The 22,057-nt window shown below is 38.6% G+C and overlaps 1 protein-coding gene across 1 annotated transcript in view; it reads left to right on the forward strand.

Moving 5' to 3' along the window:
- AMFR (autocrine motility factor receptor) overlaps window positions 1–22,057 on the forward strand; it is a 53,147-nt gene that overhangs the window by 26,359 nt on the left and 4,731 nt on the right. The window contains exons 7-12 of the mRNA XM_074211277.1: window positions 62–195; window positions 1,158–1,268; window positions 10,339–10,529; window positions 14,232–14,335; window positions 16,682–16,816; window positions 16,931–17,011. Coding sequence (XP_074067378.1) covers window positions 62–195; window positions 1,158–1,268; window positions 10,339–10,529; window positions 14,232–14,335; window positions 16,682–16,816; window positions 16,931–17,011 — 756 coding nt within the window. The remainder of the gene's footprint in view (window positions 1–61; window positions 196–1,157; window positions 1,269–10,338; window positions 10,530–14,231; window positions 14,336–16,681; window positions 16,817–16,930; window positions 17,012–22,057) is intronic.

A 22,057-nucleotide genomic window follows, 5' to 3' on the forward strand; every position in this document is an offset into this window, starting at 1 on the left:
AATCTTATGATTAATTTCACAACATTAATTTTCTTATTATTTTTTTTTCTGTTTCTTTAAGCTGTTTGGCAACATTTGGTTGTCCATGGCCAGCTTGGTGATATTTATGCAGCTTCGTTATCTATTACATGAGGTACAACGCCGAATCCGTCGTCACAAGAATTATTTGCGTGTAGTTGGAAATATGGAGGCCAGGTGAGTGAGTACAAGTTAACAGTATTGAAATACATTCATGTTGTTTGGCTATTTCTTAAGATGTTTGTTTTTTTGAAAATTATTAATCATACTTTATTATGAATTTTACTATAATACCTTAGGAGATCTTAGGAGAATTCAATACAATAACAAATATTTATTAAATGTCTACTTTCCTCAGACTACTTACTGCTAAGATACTCCTAAACATAGACCTGATCATGCAACAAGCTGTTCCAGACTTTTCAGCTGCTCCTTGTCTTTTGGATACTACAGAAACTCTTTTAAATCAGTTTATTATTAGTCTATTAATGATTGACTTGACTTAAGGTTTTGTCTTTTGGAATGAGTGGCATGTGACTTGGGTTTTAAAAAATAAGTGATATTTCATTAATCAGACTTTAAGGGCAGAGTATTACAAGCATGTGTAACTGTATGAATACAAGATAGCCCATTTATTTTTTGCTATAATTGTTTTAAACTGGTTTTTTCAGATTTTTAGAACTTTAAATTTCCCCTCTGTCCTGGACTAGAAATCTCAGTTACCAACAGTAAGCATGAATCTTAATAAGATTAAATTTATGAATATATTTTTATCAAACTTAAATAGGATATAGAAGAAAGTGAGCATGGATTATTTTTGTTTACACTTTGTAAGGATTTTCAGCTTCTTTCACCTAATCATCCTAAAGCTATGGAAAGTATACAGCACCTGAAATCAAAAACTCCTCCTTTCAAGCTGTGACATATCCATGTAATACTGTGTAAATTTGTGCCCTCTTTAGACAGTCCCATTTTTACAAAAAGGAAAAGTTGTTTTTCTTAACAACTGTAATATTATTAAGGGTTGAGAAATGATGATTGAGTGCTTGAATTACTACTGTAGTGCTCTAAAGGAGCTACATTGATATACCTACTTCATTTTTTTCACTTTATTTATTTATTTATTTTTTTGGTTACAGGTTTGCGGTTGCAACTCCTGAAGAACTAGCTGTCAATAATGATGACTGTGCAATTTGCTGGGATTCCATGCAATCGGCAAGGAAACTGCCTTGTGGACACCTTTTTCACAAGTATGTGTATAATAAAAAATAACAAATATTGGAGCATTAAGGAAATCGTTGAATATAGCTACTTCATTTTGCAGAAGAAAACTTTGAGAGGTGTGGAAATCTGTATAACCAATCAATTGTGCAAATTCTATATCTGCAGTAGTGTCTGATTGCCCCATCCCAGTCCCCACTCCCAGAGGAAGTGTGTATAGATGTGGAAATCTGCACTGCTCCCTCAAACCTTTCATTTTACACATTCCTTTCCTAACTGTATCACTTTAAGAGAGTGCTTCAGGGAAATTGCTCTCACTACCTTTCCCAATTATGACCCAGGTGTAGGACTTTATTAGTGAATAAGAAGCTTCTTTTCATCTTGGTCTTCAAACTCAAATGAATTTTCTAGAAGTAATCCAAAACTTGTAAACAAAAGCATACTAATAAATTGAGGTGGGTTGGGATCAAAACAGCCCAGAATATAAACTCAGTTATTAGTGGAATAGTACAATAGCTAACTTGGAAATAGATATCTGCCTTGGATAATGCTTAGAATATGTTACCTGTCTTAGATTATAAACTCCAAAAAAAAGGACTGTTTTTTTTTTAACTCAGTTGATAAAATTCACTTGCTATCCTATTTGATACATTTGCTGATGATAGAAGTAGAGGGTTGGACTATTTGAAGTATTGTGTTTGCTTTTGGCATCAGATTTCTCTTTATAAAATGAATGTTAAACTAGCTACCATCTAAGGTCTCTTTCTAGATTTAGATCTATGATCCTTTGCTCCTTTGAAGATTTTCCTTGTCCCTCTAGCCACTGATATTTTCATACTCCCCAAATTATCAAATATTATTTGTGTATACATCATATCTCCTTCTTCTACCTCTCACTTCAGTAAATTGCAAGCTTTATTAGGATACAGTCTGATTCATTTTTGTCTTATTTTTCCCTCACTGGGATGGTGCTTTTTACCTATTATGTGTGTAATACATTTTTATTAAATTTATTCACTTGAAATATTTATTAAAATTTTGAGTTCAGCATTGTAAAAAGTATAAAATAAGTATAAAGCATAATACCTATCCTTGAAAAATGAATAGTTGAGAAGGACATTGAAAGTTGCTGGGGGTTTTTTTTAATTTGGAGGAGGTTATTGTAGATATATATTTGACATTGGTCCACCTATTGATTACTGCATCAATTGGGTTGAAAAGGAAGGTTGTTTGATTAGAATAGCTCATGAAAAAATGTTTTATATGTTTTTTCTTTATGACTTTTTTCCCCAAATTATGAAAACTCTTGATTTTTGTCAAAAGTAATGATCCTATATGCTGTGGAAAGTAATTGCTTATTATGGAAAATGATATTTTTTAAGTTTTAGGAGTGTCATGAATAGTTGATTGCAGTTGAAATGCTGTAATTTAAACAGATATTTAGTAGGTAACTAAAATTGTAGTTTCATGCTCTTTCTGAAGTTTAATTATTCTTATCTGTGTACCTAGAGGAAGGGCAGCAGTAATAAAATAATGCCGCTATGGAAGGCAGCCTGGCATAATCAGTAGAGGATTGTCCTTGGAGTCAGAAGATGGAAATTCAGATTCTGGGAAATAGTAGTTATGTGCCCCCAGGAAATTGTTAAGACTATGTGCTATAGAAGAGTTGTTAATTTGCATCAGCAGAAAGTTTTCAGACCAATAGTTTTGGAAACTGATGAAATCTTCCCATTCACAGATACAGACACACACACACACACACACACACACACAGCCAGACATAATATATGCTCAAGAAATTACTTATTAATTAATAAGTAACAATTAATAAATTGTTTAATGCATATACCATTTATTTGATGAAGATTTCAGAATATCTGAATTTATTGACTTACTTTCAAGTGTAGCCCAAGGAAATACTGTGAATAAGAAAGGAATATCCTCTTTACCTTTAACTCCTTATATGAAATGGTCATCAATGTAAATTAATATATCAATCTAGAGGATTAGATTTACCTATTGACTGCTAGATTTTGTTTAATTCTCTTCATTCTTTTGCATTGTTGATCCCTAAAGGTCAATTTCTACATGGATTAGAAATTAGAAGTTCTTTGTTTAGTATCTTCAAATCTTTAAGGGAAAAAGGATAATCTCATCTTGGATCATACAATTATAGAGCTATAGTTTTAAGTCTTCTCATTTTACAGCTGAAAGAACTGAAGCCAGAGAGGTTGTAACTAGCCTGAAGTTAATTTGTGGTGCAACTTGATAGAGGATTCCCTGTCTTATTGTCTAGGTCTCTTCCTATTATTGATCCTTCGTTGACTACATGTAGAGTGCAATTTTCATGATGCTAATAATAGTAATGGACACCACCTTTTGGTCCATTAAGCCAGCATTTAAAAAGCATTTAAAGAGCAAAAAAAAAAATAGATAATAGATCAAAAAAAGAAAAATATTTTCAACATGTCTATAATAAATTATTTTCTTCGGATCTATTACATTAAACTATCACTGACTCCCCCATTCAATTGTGTGCTCCTAGAGAGTAAGGACTGGATTTTGTCCCCCTTTGGTATCCCTAGCTTTCTTAACCCAGTGTCTGGCACATAGAAGGTGCTTAATCAGTGTTTTTGACATGACATGTGGACTTGAGATCCTTTTGGACTCTCAGTAATACCCTTTGTTAGCCTGTCCCTCCTACTTTGTGTCACTTGTAAATTTGATGAGTATTTCATCTATGCCATTATCCAACTCATAAATAAAATAAATACAACAGAGGGCATTGCACAAATCTTTGGGGCATACATCAGAAATCTTTGAAGTTACCTTTGAATCATTTGCGAATACTGCTTGGGGACAATCACTTAACCTGTTTCAAATCTATCTGATTTTAATGTTATCTTACCCATATCTCTTCATCTTTTCCCATTAGTAGGAGATACTTTTCCATAGTATGAGATATTTTACAAATGCTTTGCTAATATCTAGCTAAAAATATATCTATAGGATTCCTCTAATATCCCAGTTTTTTAGCTTATTTTAAAAAGATACATTTAATCATTACCTGTTCTTGTTGAAATTATTCAGCTCTATGTGATCACCATTCCCTTTTCCTTATGTAGAAATATATATCTTTATTGATGCCTTTTTTTTAAATCACAGTCATTTTATTTTTTTTTTTGGATTTTTCAAGGCAATGGGGTTAAGTGGCTTGCCCAAGGCCACATGGCTAGGTAATCACTAAATATCTGAGGCCAGATTTGAACTCAGGTACTCCTGACTCCCAAGGCCAGTGCTCTATCCACTGCGCCTAGCTGTCCCTATTACAGTCATTTCTGGATATCTTCTTATCTCCCTACTTGTATTAAACTCTACCTTGGAAAAAAGGAAAACAGTTAAATGGTGATTATGTTTGACATTCAGAATCCATAGTTCATTATCTGTTCCCTGGAAGCAGAATTAACTCAATTATATGTAATTCCTTAGTATTATACATTACACTTCCTTCTTTATATTCTTTTCCTTCACATTATTTTGATTATTATTTGTGTTGTTCACATATTATGTAATATGAACACTATCCTAACCATAGCCCCAATAAAAGTTTGGCTAGTTTTTCCTTAGAAGGTATTAAGAACATTTTTGAGACTTAATTGGTTTAGAACCCTTAAAGTTTAAGGTATTGACATCCCTCTGGTTTCTTAAGTACAAATAGTTCTAATACTTAGCTGATTGATCTCTCAGTGGGCAACCTAAGCAAGGGAACTTCCTCAATGGTGTCCTTGGTATGTGTCTTTGTTCAATATTCTGCTATGACTAAATCTTTTGGCTTTTTATTTCATTTTCTTTTGCTTTTTGAGTTTCTGAGCATATCAATTTATTAAATAAAGCATGCCAATTGCATTACCTAATGGGGCGACTAGATGGTACAGTGAGTAGAGTGTTGGTCCTGACTTCAAGAGGACTTGAATTCAAATTTAGCCTCAGTCATTTAAACTAGTTTAGGGCAAGTCATTTAATCCTGATTACTTCACATCCAGGGCTATTTCCAGTGGTCCTGATTCATATCTGGCCACTGAATCCAGATGACTCCAGAAGAGAAAGTGAGGCTGGTGCCTTAGCACAACATCCCTCAATCAAATCTAATTTATGTGCATGTCATAGTATCACCTCCTTGATGTCATGATCTTCTTCAAGAAGGAAGGACAACCATTATCATCATCATCATCATCATCATCAATGCATATCAATTGTATAACAAATCCAGACCAAACTTCCTCAGCTTTGGAACCTGAATATAGGGGGCAAAAGATTTTTATGCATTAAAAACTATTATTTAAATAAGACCCACTAACTAAAAGAAAACCAAGATAAAAGATTAGAGCATTTCATTTCTAATTAGGGAAAAAAATTAGGGACTTTCTATATTGATAGAAGCATAAACAAGTTCAGTTCCCTGAAATCTGAAAAGGAGGTGACTAACTTCCCTTTAAATGTCTGTTCAGTCAAAGGAAAATGGAGGGGCGAGTCTAGGTAGCACAGTGGATAGAACACCGGCCCTGGACTCAAGAGTTCAAATATGCCCTCAAACACTTAATAATTACCTAGCTCTGTGACCTTGGGCTAGTCACTTAACTCCATTTGCCTTGCAAAAACCTAAAAAAAATAAAGATGTATAATTTGAGGAAACAGTCTTTGAATCTTATGGATCTCTGGTCTGCAGCCCTTAGTTAAGGGTCTCCTAGAAATAGGTAGGGGGAGGGGAAAAGGGAGCAACACTGGGGTGGGTAGAATTAGGAATTGGCCTTTTCCAAGAGGATCTTGACTTCAGGGAGATGATATCATGTGGCCACTTAAGGAGATTTTGACCTTTTAAAGCTAAGGCCCAATCCTTGATTATAGCTGATAAGAATGAAATTAAGCAAAGAATGGCTTCTCTTGCTTAGTTTAAAAAAAATCAGTCTTGGAGGGGAAGACCAAAACAACTGTTATTTACATTCACTCTGAGTAGTGAGAAGCAAACTAAAGTATGATGTGGACCAGGGTAAAAAGAGAGACTGAGGACAGTAGTGAGGAAAAATAAGTTGTAGGTAAAAAATCAAAATGTGAACCCTCCTTAAAAAGGAAGATAGCACTCTAAATGGAAGTGATTGCAAAGCTATTTCTTGAGGGAAAGTACAGCAGGCTGGGTCTGAGCAGACTCTAGCAGTGTGAAGTAGGGAGACCAAATCTTTTTATAGGGTATGGAATATAGGAGGCAGGGTAGTATAGTTTCTATAGGGACTGGAAATCATTTGGGATCTCCTTGGAGGATATGTTTTGTTGGGGGTCACCAAGATGTGATTAGGAGTTATTTGGAGTTTCTGTGGAGATTAGGATTCTTGTCTTTAGGAAAGGATAATCAATGGGACTCTCCTGGGCAAGAATGAAACTCAGAAACAGGAGATATATATATAGTAATTATAACTTCAATTATGAATGGGATGAACTCATCCATGAAAAGAATAGCAGAATTGATTAAAAATAAAATTCCAACAATATGTTGTTTAGAAAAAAATTCATTTTGTTAAGTCTTGAATGACCTATAATTGTCTCATCTTTTTTCCATTATGGAACATGGAATAACCAGGAGATTCACTTGAGACCAGCACAGACTGCAATTCCAATCCAGTAATCTAATAATCATTATTAAAATTATTCCTTTGTGAGACATGGTGCTAAGCATTTTATTGATAAATAAAATATTCCCTTTCTTCAAGAGTCTTACAATCTAATAGGAGGAGATAACACAAAAGAGGCTGGGTCGTTGGGGGCGGGGTCACTGCAAGGTACCCAGTGAGGAGCTTTCTTGTTCTGTGGAGTTGAAACCTGACTGAGCAATAGTTGCAATCTAATTTTTGCCTTCTATATGAAAGTATTGGGAGGGAGAAGTCACCTTCAACTTCCTACCCTGCTGGCTTGGAACTCTACCCTCAATCTAGGGAGGTGTTGTCAATCAAGACTTGGTTTAGTGGTGTATGGTGGTGAGATGAAGTGATAAACTTAACCTGGGAGGGTCTCTTGTTCTGTAGACTTTAAATCTGACTTTGCTGCATTCTGCAGTCAGCTTGGAGTTAGATCTGAGGCTGGCTTGTGTTTCTCCAAATTCTGAGCAGTATTACTTTTTCTTTAGCGATCCTTCAATTTTTCAGATACAATTGGCAAAAAGAATAACTTAAATCTAGCAGTTATTTGAGTACTTGGACATAGTTCATCAGGAACTGGTCATTTATATTCATCAAATATAGGTAAGTGTATGTCTATAATCTTATTTATCTTGCTGATTTGTTTCTTGTTGGGTTCAGTTCTGCCCCGAGGTGACGAATCTGGACTCCGAATCGGGAATACAGGTTTTGGAAAGAAAATAAGAGATTTATTAAAGGAAGTTATAGCATATTAAGAAAGGGATAGAAAAGTTAGAAAGAGTTTTAAGAGACCATGTGGATTGCTGATTGAGTTTTGGCCAGGCCAGGTGACCAAGGTTCTGCTGGAGACTGAAAGGTCAAAGAGGCCTCCCCCCTTGGACTCCTTAAATTTTCTCCCACAGCCCATGGGAGGGGGTGGTGACCTGGGAGTGACCCAAATCCCTCTTTGGAGATTTTGCCTTTTGGGGATGGTTGTCTTTCAGGGCCTGTGCTCTCTGGCAGCCTCAGAAGACCAAGCAATCCAAGTTGAAGGTCAGGCCCTCAGGTGTGGCTTAAATTGGATGATGAAGGAAGATTCCCTTTACAAAGCAAACAAACGATTTTCAAAGTTGGTCTCCAACTGATCTCATCACTCCCATGACCAATTTTCTCTGCTTCAGTATCAACTCCCCTTCAACCTTTTTGTTTTGTTTTGTTGTTCTGTGCTTTTCAGTACAAAGATTATATGCCTTGCAGAGAAAATAAGGGGGGGGGGGGGGATTTAATAGTCTTCTATTGCTGCTAATTATGCTATTTAATCCTCAACAAAGTTTTCTTTGATTTTAACTCTTAAGAGATGTGGTCTAGATCTCAGAAGAGAGATAAGACTTAGAAATTTGTAAAAAAAAATTTCAAGGGAGTGGGAGGTAGAAATAGAAGTAAATGAAATTGTCAGGTTGGAAAGAGAAGAGAAAAAAAGAAAGCTCAGGGAACAAACATGAAGATGAATAAATATATTAAAAGATGAAGACCCAGAAAAAGATAAATAGTTCCAAGATGTACTGTTGCCTACAAAGCCAAGGCAAGGGAGAGAATATCCTGTAGGTTGGAAGGGGTCAACTGTATCTAAGACTGGGGATCAAGGAGGGTGGATACTGAAAAAACCTTTTTGGATTTGGCTGTTAAGGACTTCTGGTAACTACAGAGAATATAAGTACAATAGAGTGAGAGGTAGAAAACTTTCTGTAAACAGTAGTGCTTGAGTAAACTTTTATTTAATGGAAAGAGGTCTGGTTTTGGAATCAGAAGATCTGGTTTCAAATCCTAGTTCAACCACTTACAAATTAGGTGATTATGGAAGACAAGTCATTTAACCTCTGGACTTCAAATTTACTCGTGTGAAAAATGAGAGGGTTGAGCCAGATAAGCTTTTCTTTCTTTCAACCTTAAATTTGTGATCCTGTGATTCTAAGACATGAGGAGGAGGGGATGCATTGAATATATGAGGAAAAAAGATTCAAAGATAGGAGCTAGAACTGTTAATTTTGGATAATAAACAGTAAGCCAGTTTGACTAGAATGTGGAGTTCATTGAAGAAAAAATATGAAATATGTGAAAAGATTGATTAGGAGACTCGAACTAAATTCTTTGGCATTAAATTCTGCTAGTTTCTCTTTACTAGAAGCTGACAAAGACTGAGGATTTTTGAGCAGGGGTGTGCCCTGTGCTTTTGTAATGTTAATTTGCTGGCTAGTGGGAGACTGAAAGCAATGTTTGATTAACTTGTGAAAGAAGAGAGAGAAGGTCACTAAAGAGTTTGAGAAGGTTAAAATAACATCACTGGTCATTGATTTGATATGAGTGAACAAGAGGATTGAGTCAAGGGTATAAACCTGAGTAACTTGAAGTATGGTGGTACATTTAACAAAAACAAGAAAGTTTGGAGGAGCAAAGGTTTGACAGTAGATAGAAGATAAATGGATATTTACTATTTTATTATATCTTTGTTCACTGCTTATTCTTCAGTTTCAGTTTTTATTAAGTAGGGAAGGTAGGAGAGAGGACACCTCAGCTTTCAGTGACTGAAAGTTTAGTTTTTACCCTCCATAAAGTTTAGGAAGAGTTTGGTGCTCTACTCTATTCCCCCACAGGGGAGTAAAGGCTGGGAATCCAGACTTGTTGGCTGCTTAGTGATGAGTAATGAACTTATCCTTGGAGGGGCATCCTGTTCCAGTATGAATAAAAGTGAAAATAAAAAACCAATAAAAAAGTGAAAAAAGGGTTTTAATTCTGGGGTTGGTGGTGGTAGATTTCAAAGTAAGATGAAACTAGATACAAAATCTGAATCTAATGGGAACAAATGACACCCTTTAGGTTTTTTTGCTTGTAAAAAAGTAAATGAGCAGTTTGGAGAACTCAAAAACAGACATCTGTATTAATTTCTATTAAATTATTTATAAATCAGGGTGGCTAGATGGTGGAGTTGGATAGAGCACTGGCCCTGGAGTCAGGAGTACCTGAGTTCAAATCCAGCCTCAGTCACTTAATAACTACCTAGCTGTGTGGTCTTGGGCAAGCCACTGAACCCCAATTGCCTTGCAAAACCCTTAAAAAATTCTTTATAATTTTTTTCCCTTTTAAAACCAATATAGGTAAATGACAATTTTTCAAAAGTGGGTTGTTTTGCTCACTACAATATAGTTCTTACTTTTGAATACTTTAAATGTTCAAATAGACCTTATGATTTTAGGTTTCCCCCCATAGAGTGGTATATTTAGCTCAGGTTAGCCAATGATGTTCCTATGTTTATACACAGATGACATAAAGCATGTTGGATTGTGGAATAATTCTGAATAGTCTGATGTTTTTTCTAGAGGCATTCCTAAGAGCAGTTGAACACATTAATTTTTCTTATATTTGAATTTTTCATTAGCTCCTGCCTCCGCTCGTGGCTTGAACAGGATACTTCCTGTCCTACCTGCAGAATGTCTCTGAATATTGTTGACAGTAATCGAATCAGAGAAGACCAGCAAGGGGAGAACTTGGATGAGAATTTGGTGCCTGTGGCAGCAGCTGAAGGCCGACCTCGTCTAAACCAACATAATCATTTCTTTCACTTTGATGGTCAGTTGTTTTTACCAACTGACCCCCCCAAAAAAAAAAAATACTTGTCTAAACTAACTAGTCCCTCTATCTTTGTTGAATTTGTTTAACCTCTGGGTAGTGTTTTTTAATAGTATGATCCTATATTTAGAATTGGTGGACTCCCTGAGCCCATGTAGTCCAGTCACTTCAATTGTACAGAGGAGAACTCAAAAAGGTTGGGTGATCCATGGGTATAAAAAAAAAAAGTCAGGATTTGAATCTGGATTCTCTGACTTTTAAATGTGTCTCTTCTTTATAAAAAACAAAACAAAACATGAATACTTTTTAAAATGGCTAGATCTTGACAAATTCTTGGCCTTTACCCTTCACTTTTAAGTCTAAAGCTTGGCCTTTAGACAAGTTTCTTTGGAATGTAGATAAAGGATGGCATTACAAAGATAAAGGAGTTTGAATTTAACATGCATTGGGAGAGATTAAGCCCTCCTGGCTTAAGTTTTAAAATAGAATTAAATTTGACTTCTGAATTGGAGGTGAGAGAATGAAGGCTAGGAGACCAATCAGGCTATTTTAATAGTCTTTGCAAAATATTGGTGGGGGCCTGAATAGAGTACATGGAAAGAGGTCATCTAATTTGAGAGAAGTGCAGGCATCCCAAAAGATTTGGCAGGTGATTTCTTATAAAGGGTAAGAGAGTGTGAAGAGTTGAAGATCCTTAAGGGAAAAGATAACAGAGTTTTGTTTTGGACATACTGGGTTTGAAACTGCCTTTGGGGACAGCTGAATGAAAATATTCAGCAGGCAGTTGGTAATACTGAATTGGAACTCAGGGGAGAGAGGAAAAATGGATTAGTGGTTGGGGAAGTCCTTTCAAAAGAGATAATTATATATAATAAATACTCCCATGTGAGCTCTTGGGTAGAGTTTGTTTCAAATTGAGCAGAGTGGAAAAATTCACAAGAGGATGACCCCAGAGTTATAAGGGACCTAAAGTTTATGCTTTATGTTTCTCCAAGCAGACTGAGTTCCAGGAACGAACTTGAAACTGGTGGGAGGATAGGTAAAGACTTTTAATGGGAAAACCAAAACAAGGGGGGGTGAACTGAGAGAAATTAAGAAATATCTTTCTATGCAAGGGTGATTTAGGGAATCATGTTAGATATAGTTAAGGATAGTTTTTTCATTATTTGGATGATGTTTGTTATGTCAGCCTTCTAAGAGCCAGATGATTCTGATCCCTTTCTAGGACATGATAGCTTTGACATGATATACAGGATACATGATGAATGGAAAGATTTCTGACCAGATAAACAACAAGTCTTTCCAGAGATGTTTCAAAAAATATAACTTTCCCTTAAGTTACAGAAGATAGACTTAGTTAACCATTTGCGAGCATAACATTTTTCACTGTCTACCATTCATAGAGAAAGAAGGAAGAACATTCAGGACCCTAAGAAATAGGCTTTTATTCTGGGTTGTAGGTGATGATTTAGCAAGAGTGAGAAGAACCAGGATAGAGCAATGGTATGAAAGTTCGGTGAAGAGAGTACAACCAAAAAACAGTATCAAAAACTGACAGTATTGGGGCAGCTAGGTGGCGCAGTGGATAGAGCACTGGCCTTGGAGTCAGGAGTACCTGAGTTCAAATCCAGCCTTAGATACTTAATAATTACCTAGCCCTGTGACCTTGGGCAAGCCACTTAACCCCATTGTCTTGAAAAAAATCTAAAAAGACAAAAACAAAACAAAAAACCTGACAGTATCAAAACTAGAGATTGGGGCAGCTAGATAGTGAAGTGGATAGGGCACTGGCCCTGGAATCAAAAGGACCTGAGTTCAAATCCATCCTCAAACACTGAATAATTACCTAACTGTGTGACCTTGGGTAAGTCACTTAACCCCATGGCCTTGCAAAATCCTAAACAAAAAAAACTAAAGAAATTGGGTGAATTTGAGGACTACTACAGAAGAGTCATTTTTGGCACCATCTCTAAAAAAGGTGCTTTAAGAATGAAATAAGTCAGGTATTAGATTGAGGTGATTTCTATAATTTGATTTGAATTGATATTTGCTCAAGAGATTTCCCTATTCCCCTTTCTCTGACACTGAGTGGGGCAGGAGGGAAACAGAACTAGATGCAATAAGGCCTGATTAAAGGTTAAAATTAATCATCAATTCAAAAGAATTTTAGTCAAATTTTGGGGACAGAAGCCAGGTTTTTCTAGGATATGTTGTGAACTACTGAAATGTGGGACATTGTTTTTAGATGCTTTTTTAACAATGAATGAACCAATATGGTGCTGATACCTAAACCAGGAAGAGTTAAAACAGAGAAAGAAAAATTGACCTATTTCCCTAATGAATATAAATGTAAAAATCTTAAAATAAAGTCTTAGCAAAGCAATTACAGCAAGTTATCGCTAGGATAATATACTATGACCAAGCAGGATTTATCCCAGGGATGCAGGGTTGGTTCAATATTAGGAAAACTGTTAGGTTTATTATTGATATAGTTAATTAAACTGTCAGAAATGATATGATTATATCAATAGATGCTGAAAAAGCCTTTGATAATATACAGCACCCATTCCTACTAAAAACACTAGAGAGCATAGGAATAAATGGATTGTTCCTTAGAATGACTAGCAGTATCTATCTAAAACCATCAGCAAGCATTATATGCAATGACGATAAGCTAGAGGCATTCCCAATAAGATCAGGTGTGAAACAAGGAAGTCCATTATTACCACTACTATTTAATATTGTGTTAGAAATGTTAACTTCAGAAATAAGAGAAGGAAAAGAAATTGAAGGAATTAAAATTGGGAAGGAAATAACAAAACTCTTGTTGCAGATAACATGATGGTATAAATAGAGAATCCTTAAAAAAAATCTTCTAAAAAACTACTAGAAACAATTAGTAATTTTAGTTAAGTCTCAGGATATAAAATAAACCCCCCAAATCCTCACCATTTCTATATATTACTAGCAAGAGCTAGGAAGAGAAATCAAAGAATTGGAAACTGAGTGAATGTCCATCAATTGGGGTATGGCTGAACAAATTGTGGTATGTGTACATTATGAAACACTTGTTCTATTAGAAACCAGGAGGAATGGGAATTCAGAGGAGCCTGGAGGGATTTGTATGAACTGATGCTGAGCGAGATGAGCAGAACATTGTATATCCTAACAGCAACATGGGGATGATGATCAATCTTAATGGACTTGCTCATTCCATCAGTGCAACAATCAGGGACAATTTGGGGGTATCTGAGTTGGAGAATACCATCTGTATCCAAAGAAAGAATTATGGAGTTTTAACAGAAACCAAAGACTACTACCTTTAATTAAAAAAAACAAAACAAAACTCATTATCTTATTATGTAATTTTGCTATCTCTTATATTTTTTTTCCCTTAAGGATATGATTTCTCTCTCAACACATTAAATTTAGATCAATGTATAGCATGGAAACAATGTAAAGACTAACAGACTGCCTTCTGTGGGGGGAGGGAAGTGAGATTAGGGGGAAAATTGTAAAATTCAAAAATAAATAAATCTTTAAAAAGAATGAGATAAGTAGTGCATTATTGGAATATTTAAATTCTAGTTTGATGAGTGCAAAAAAACAAGTAAGAGTGAAATGAGAGGTATTGAATCCTTTCCCACTGAGAATTTTAAATTTCTTGATTCTCATACCTACATGTACTTGTCTGCCTTGTAGGTTCCCGAATTGCTAGCTGGCTACCCAGTTTTTCAGTGGAAGTGATGCATACCAACAATATCCTTGGCATTACTCAAGCAAGTAATTCCCAGCTTAATGCAATGGTAAGTAAGCATGGTTTAAAAAAAATTCAAAGTGTTCTTTGAACTGTCAGTTTTACATTGAGAGGAATGAAAATGATCCAGATTCTTTAACCAGAAGGGGTATTTGGGAAGAAAAATAAACTGAGATTCTTTCCCATACATTAAATATGAAATTTTTTTCATGTCTTGTAAAGTTAACTTTGGCTTTGATGTTGGTAAGCAAAGTTGAAAAGTGTATCCAGAGCATTTCATTTTCTTTGCTATTTTGAGTCCTATAGTTTGACTTCTTTCACTTGTTTCAGTCAAAATGTCTTACAAGAGTCAATTTCCAGAGTGAATATTGATCATTTTAGTGATGTGCCAGATGGTGGTACTGGCTAAGAGAATATTTCGTTTATTTTGCCTTATATTTTTCCAGGGTTTATATCTGTCATTTTTCTGGTCCATCTGATGTTCTTTTTTGTTTTTTTGCAAGGCATTGGGGGACCAGGGTTGGGTGGGGTTAAGTGACTTGCCCAAGGTCACAAAACTAGGTAATTATTAAGTGTCTGAGGCCATATTTGAGTTCAGGTCCTCCTGACTCCAGGGTCAGTGCTGGACAACCACCTAGTTGTCCCCTATCTGATGTTCTTAATTTTTAAATTGAGAAAGGTGCAAGAGCCTTAATTTCCTCATCCTGTTGAAGCACCATGGAAAAATAAGTTGTATTGTAGATATCTGGGCCTCTAGGGCTTCAATTTGCTTATCTATAAAATCAGAAGTTAGTACCAAATGATTTTTTGAGTTGTATAGCACTTAATCCTGTAATGATTGCATTTCATAATATTCTAGGGGCAATATTCTAGTAAAATAGACTGTATTATTTCTGGGATGTTATTCTATAGCCTAGGAGATTTTTTTGCTTTCCTGTGTTTTTTTTTAAGCTCTCAGTCCATAGGCTAATCTTTTCTGCAGCTTTGGCTATGGTTCATAGCTATTTTAAAGATAAGCAGTTTTCAAAGCTTCAAAGCTTGGTAGGTGGAGCCAAATTATTTTTATTACAACTATTACAATTTAACTAGAAGCATGAGGCAGGTAACCATTGTACTTCAGGAAGACATGCTGATTTGGAATAATTAGTGTAAGTTATTTGAACTGTATATTTTATTCAAGTTTTAAGGGGTAGCTAGGTGATGCAGTGGATAGAGCACCAGCTCTGGAATCAGGAGTACCTGAGTTCAAATCTGGCCTCAGACACTTAATAATTACCTAGCTGTGTGGCCTTGGGCAAGTCCCTTAACCCCATTGCCTTGCAAAAACCTAAAAAAAAAATTTAAGTGTCTTTGTAAGAAAAGCGTTGGTCATATAAAATGAACCTTTTATTTCTTATTAGGAAAATGAAAACTTTCCAAGGAGATATTTTTATATCTAATTAGGAGTTGAAAGCTATAGACTTGATCTGTGGTTTTAAAAAGTATCTTCATAAATGTGTTCAACATGCTGTAGGAATATTGAAGTAATTCATTGTGTTCTTGATCTGCAGTTTTGTTTTTTGTTAATTTTTCCACTATCATTGATCTGTACAAATCCTTGGACACATGTATTGGTTCTGATCACATTTTTTTGTAAATAACATTGATAATATAGAGCAATGGTTCTTAAGGCTTTTCAAATATATAAAAGTATGTCTATCTTTGTTGATGTATGTGGATTATCCACACTTAAGAATCGTTGCCCTTCTCTTCTCAAACTCATGATTTCTAGTACCATTCCTTCCTAGGAGAAGCTACTGTCTTACCATTGTTCTTGCCATTGAAGAACTGAACTATTTGAACCATCATCACTGCCCATATACCAGCATTAACAGACTTGTTTATAGGACTTCCTGCTGCCTGAGATATCCTACTTATAAACAATGAGAATCTTACTTCTCGTTGAGTGGAGGATTTCTGAGTTTCAAATTGAAATAACTTTTCCCATAGATAACAATGTTTGGTGTGATGGATTCATTAGCACCATCATTTTTATGATCTAGTTCAATTACACATTGGGTTAAAATAGGTTTGGTGAACTTAACCACCACATTATTTCTTTGGGAAAATACAATCCAAATTAACTTTTGAAATACAAACCTGAGAAATGTCTGGAATTTCTAATCCTTATGGCCCTTGAGAAATACTCAATTTTAAAAATAATTGCTTCAGTCTAGAAAGTGCCAGTATTTCTCTGTTCATGTTAGAATGTCATTTCTTCATTTGTTCTGTTAGACTTCTTGGATATTTTATAATTAATGTTGGTCTTGGCTCTCTTGTCTGGTAACTGTGGATGCCTTTTTAGAAAAGGATTCACTTTTATTTTTGATCCCCAGATATATTTTTGTTTCCACAGGCTCATCAGATTCAAGAAATGTTTCCCCAGGTACCATACCATCTGGTTCTACAAGATTTGCAACTGACACGGTCAGTTGAAATAACAACAGACAACATTTTAGAGGGACGAATTCAAGTACCTTTCCCTGCACAGGTAGGTTTTTGAGTTATAAGGATGGCAAAAATTGCTTCCATTTTCAAGGAAAATTAATTTCTGGCATACAAGAAATTGCATGTATTTATGCAGTCTCTTTGGTTTCCCTTGTAGCGACCAGACAGCCTTAGACCTGCATTGAACAATTCTGTAGAGAGGTCCAATGACCAAGAAGATAATGAAATCCCTGCTCAGGTAAATATCACAAAATTAAGAATGTACTTTTGTGTAGACAAAAGCAATACTCTTCTTCTCCTGCAAAATACCTGCAGAATCAACATGATGATCTAGGGAATTCTTTTTTTAACTTAGTATTATGCCGGGTTTTTATTCACAACGCCGGCTTCTTTATGCTAGTCCGTCCTCTTACTCACCAGTCCAACGCGTGATGAGTCTTCGGGGTACCTCCGGCCCCCACTCTTTGATGGGGGAAGAACCAGACAGAGCGCCTGAGGTGGGTAATGAGTCTTTATTCTTCTGTGATCACATTCCCGCTCCCTCCCCACCTCTCAACAGACACTTTTATCCCTCCTGTCCTCCCTCCCATGAACTCTTAAACAATGAGGGGCCGAGTTCTGTAACATTCCTTTATAAGGGGATTATTTTATCCCTTCTGTCCTCCCTCCCATGAACTCTTAAACAATGAGGGGCCGAGTTCTGTAACATTCCTTTATAAGGGGATTATGTTTCCCCCGCTAAGCGACCACCAAGCCTCTTCCCCCCGCCCCCAACATCTCCCCCTTTCTGTTTTACAAGGTTATCACTTGGTGTGACCTTAAGCGGTGCTGAGGTTAGCCTTAAGCGGTGTCATTTCTACTGGCCTCTGATAGCCGGGGGCGAGGAACCCTGTCTTAGGTCATCTCCTTCAACCCAGGACCTTGCCCGTCCTAGGCGCCTGACACCCTCAGGGCCTGTCTTAGGTGGCTGGGTTAGGAGAGGTTGCCCGTCTTGGGGTTTACCTCGTCTTACCCCTAGGTGTCACATGTCATGCATGGCGGCTAGCCAGACTTGGGGATCCTCCCCCGTCTCCATGGCCATGAAGGCTTTCTGAGTAAGAAGCATATAGCCCCTCTGTTAGCTAGGCGGCAGAAACAGACAACAAGTAGGGTGATTCCCAGAATCAGCGTCCTTGTTCACCCTCAAGGGGGTATCCTCCCGCCATCTGGCAATCCCTCCATGGTATGGGATCCTCGATGTCTTCCCCTGTGGCCACACATGAGGGGCCCCACTGAGGAATCGTGAAGTCCCGTTGAGTTTGATTCACCAGGGGTCGCCAACCCAGAAGGCCTCGGAGCTGGGTCCCCTTTTTTGTCCCTGCTGGGCTGACAGTCGTCTGCGGGAAAAGGCCGACGCAGGGGTCAGTTGGGGCAGTGCTATAGTTAAAATCGTTCTGCCCTGTGGAGTTGAAGTTCCAGGACCGCTTTTCTTCCCCGATGTCGAAACATAGGGAGTTGTTCAGGTCCCAGCAGAAGGAGTTCTGGGCCGGTGCTTCAGCGGGGTCCATATATGCAGAAGGGAGCCCCATCGATGTATTGGTCACTAGCAGGCGAGGGTAGATCGGGGAGTTCCGTGCTACCGGAAGGGGAGAGGGAATAACTCGGAGTATTCCCCATGTCGGATTTCCTTCAGATGGAGCACCTCCAAGGATCCCTACGACGATCAGAAGGCCTGAAAAAGGAAGAAATTCCTCTCACCCCGTAGGGTTGGGCATTAATCAAGGTCTCTTTAACCTCGTTCACAAATGAGAGGGGTGTCTGATCTGCTCTCTGCTTCAGCCCAACCAACTTCTGTGTGGCTCTCCCCCCTTTCATGGCTCCAATCTTATCCCAAGCTGCAACATGTGTTTCTTTAACAGTCTCTAGCTCAAACTGGCCATACCGGGCCTGAACAGCAGGGTCAGTATAGGCTCCAGTTCCACACAGGAGGTCAATGGCTAAATCCAGGGGAGTATAACCCCGGGATTTTGCCTGCTTAGAGGCCTCTCTGCGGGCCTGAGCCTTAAAAGCTAAATATGAGGAGGCATCCAGGCACGCGGCTGCAATTTCGTCCAAGTCAGCAGGGGTCCAAGGGTGTGTAGCAAAGAGGTTTTGCATCAGTCTTTTTACATAAGGGGAGCTTGGGCCGTATTTAGTCACGGCCTCCTTAAGTTCCTCAAGCATCTTAAAAGGGACAGGGCGGTAGTCTTGGGCTCCGGTAAGGGGGTCCGTAAATACCGGGTAGAGGCCCCAGTCATCCCAGTCCACCTCCTCCCCTTTCTCTATTGCTATGGAGGCACTGGTGGCAAGTAGGCCGGATGGGCGGAGCCCTTGAGGGGATCTCTGAAGGGCGGACAAGGAACACGGGGGATTTTTTGCCTCTGTTTCCTGGCTGGGCCGCCAAGCCTGGGGCGCGGCAGCTGTCCAATCAGCGCGGACTTCTCCCTCCTCGTCAGCAGCCTCCCGGTCCCACCTACTCACGCTCCTCTTCCTGCCACCCCTGAGGACTGTTTGCACCCCTCCCTTCCCGCGCTCGGAAACTTCCGGCCCTGAATCTCTAAGTGCGCCACATTCATCGCCCTCCCCCTTTTCATTCTGTCTCAGTAAGGAGGGGCATGCGGCATTTTCTTCTCCCTGGGGGCCCCTTGTTCCCCCATTGTTTCTTCTAAGTTCCTCCCACGGATACAGGGGAGGGGGTGGCCTTCCCTCTTCCTCTGAGCTCTCTGAATCCGATCCCGCCAACGAGCTACCCACCTGAGTGCTGATTGTTCGTGACTACCTTCTGGGGATGCAGGGCTGCATCCACTATCTTATACACTGTAAAATCCTTGGGGGTCAGTTTTCCCGGGCAGGTGTCATTATAGGAGGCCATCTGCTGCCCTACCACCTTCCATTTATCTGGTTGGATCCCACTATGTTGCACCCAAGGGCATATGTTCCAGATATTCTCAACAAAAGCACGGCACGTCTTGATAGGTAATTTACAGCCATGCTTAGCGCAGAGTTTATAAAGCTGCGCTGCAACGGCCTCTTTTTCCTCCAGCTCAAAGGCGGGAATACTATTCCGGCCCCCCATGCTGTCTACTAGCCGAGGCTGCAATCCTAACAGGTGGCAGAACTGGAAAGTTCCCGTTCGGCAAAAGAGAAGGAGGCAGCAGGGCACAATCAGACAGGCCAGCACGGCAAGGAGCGTGATTAGAGCAGAAGGAGAAAGGGGAGAGAAAGAAAGCATAGTCAACACAATAGGGATATGTCCCTCAGGCAATATCTGAGAGTAAACGCCCTCTCCTTCCTCCCGGTCAGAAACGACCGAGGCTGTCTGGAGAATCCGACCAGCGGATTCAGACATTCCCTAGCAAAATCAGGTCCCGGGTTTCGGCACCACTTGCCGGGTTTTTATTCACAACGCCGGCTTCTTTATGCTAGTCCGTCCTCTTACTCACCAGTCCAATGCGTGATGAGTCTTCGGGGTACCTCCGGCCCCCACTCTTTGATGGGGGAAGAACCAGACAGAGCGCCTGAGGTGGGTAATGAGTCTTTATTCTTCTGTGATCACATTCCCGCTCCCTCCCCACCTCTCAACAGACACTTTTATCCCTCCTGTCCTCCCTCCCATGAACTCTTAAACAATGAGGGGCCGAGTTCTGTAACATTCCTTTATAAGGGGATTATTTTATCCCTTCTGTCCTCCCTCCCATGAACTCTTAAACAATGAGGGGCCGAGTTCTGTAACATTCCTTTATAAGGGGATTATGTTTCCCCCGCTAAGCGACCACCAAGCCTCTTCCCCCCGCCCCCAACATCATTAGGTTCTTGTATGAAAAGTTTTGGTTTGACAGCACTACTTATTTTGTCTTTCATGCTATATTTCATATGTGCTTCTAATAGGGAGTAATTTTACTATTGGCACTTAAGCTTGCCAAGGATTCAGAGCTTTCATTTACAAATCTTTGAACTGAATTGACTATCATTTGAAAAAAAAGTAAATGGGGGGGTGGAGCCAAGATGGCAGCAAGAAGTCAGGATTTCCTTGAAATTCCTTCCCCAAAAAACTCTACAAGCTGTCAAGTTATGACTCTAACCAAAATGCAGGGGACAGAACCCACAGAAAGAATGAGTGACACAATTTCTCAGTCCAAGACAACTTAGAAATTCCGTGGGAAAGGTGTGTTCTACTGGGATGGGGCGGGGGAGGGGGGATTGGAAAAAAGCCGTGGCTGTGGCACAGCCCAGGAATCACCAGGGACAGCTTGAATGGGCAGTGAAAAAACTCTGCTGCACCAGAGTGCAGGAGCACTGGCTTCCTGCAGCAGGAATTGGGGAAGTCAGCCTGCAGCCCACAGATAGTAATTGGGTAGGGGGAGATAGCTGAGCAGGGATCCTCCCCACAGCTCCAGGGCAGAGGGCAGCGCCTGTGGTCATCTACATCTCAAAGCACAGGCAAGATAGCATAAGACCTTGGAGGAATATAGGTCCCAAAAAACCCCAAAGCCTTGGAAGTGTGGTAAATTAGTCTTAGGCTGAGGAAATGGGCAAACAAAAGAAAAAGAAGAATATGACCATAGAAGATTACTTTGGTCCCATGGAAGATTTAGAAGAGGACAAACAAGTTTCTGTATTCCAAGCCTCTAAGAGAAATAGAAAGTGGGCTCAGGCTATGAATGAGCTTAAAAAAGACTTTGAAAAGCAATTAAGGGATGTAGAGAAAAAATTGGGGGTAGAAATGAGAGCAATGCAGATAAATCATGAAAACCAAGTCAGCAGTTTGGTGAAAGAAATACAAAAAAAAAAATAACAAAAAAATAATATGTTAAAAATCAGTTTTGGCCCAATGGGAAAAAAAAACAGGCAAATGAGGAGAAGAATGGCTTAAAAAGCAGAACTGGTCAGCTGGAAAAGGAGATTAAAAAAGCTCTTTGAAAAAAATGACTCCTTCAAATGCAGAATGGAACTAAAGGAAGCTGATGACTTTGCAAGAAATTAGGAAGAAATAAAACTTCCAAAAAAGTCAAAAATTAGAAGAAAATGTAAAATGTCTCATTGAGAAACAGCCAGCCTCAAAAACAGATCCAGGAGAAATAATTTTAAAATTATTTAAAAGTCATGACCAGGAAAAGACCCTAGACTTCATTTTCCAAAAAATAATACAGCAAAATTTCTCCGAGTTCCTAGAAGCAAAGGGTAAAATAGAAATTGAGAGAATCCACTGGTCACCTCCTGAAAGAGATCCCAAAAGAAAACTTCCAGCCGAATTCCAAAACTCTCA

The sequence above is a fragment of the Macrotis lagotis genome, chromosome 1, assembly GCF_037893015.1.
Source record: "Macrotis lagotis isolate mMagLag1 chromosome 1, bilby.v1.9.chrom.fasta, whole genome shotgun sequence".
Lineage (NCBI taxonomy): Eukaryota > Metazoa > Chordata > Mammalia > Peramelemorphia > Peramelidae > Macrotis > Macrotis lagotis.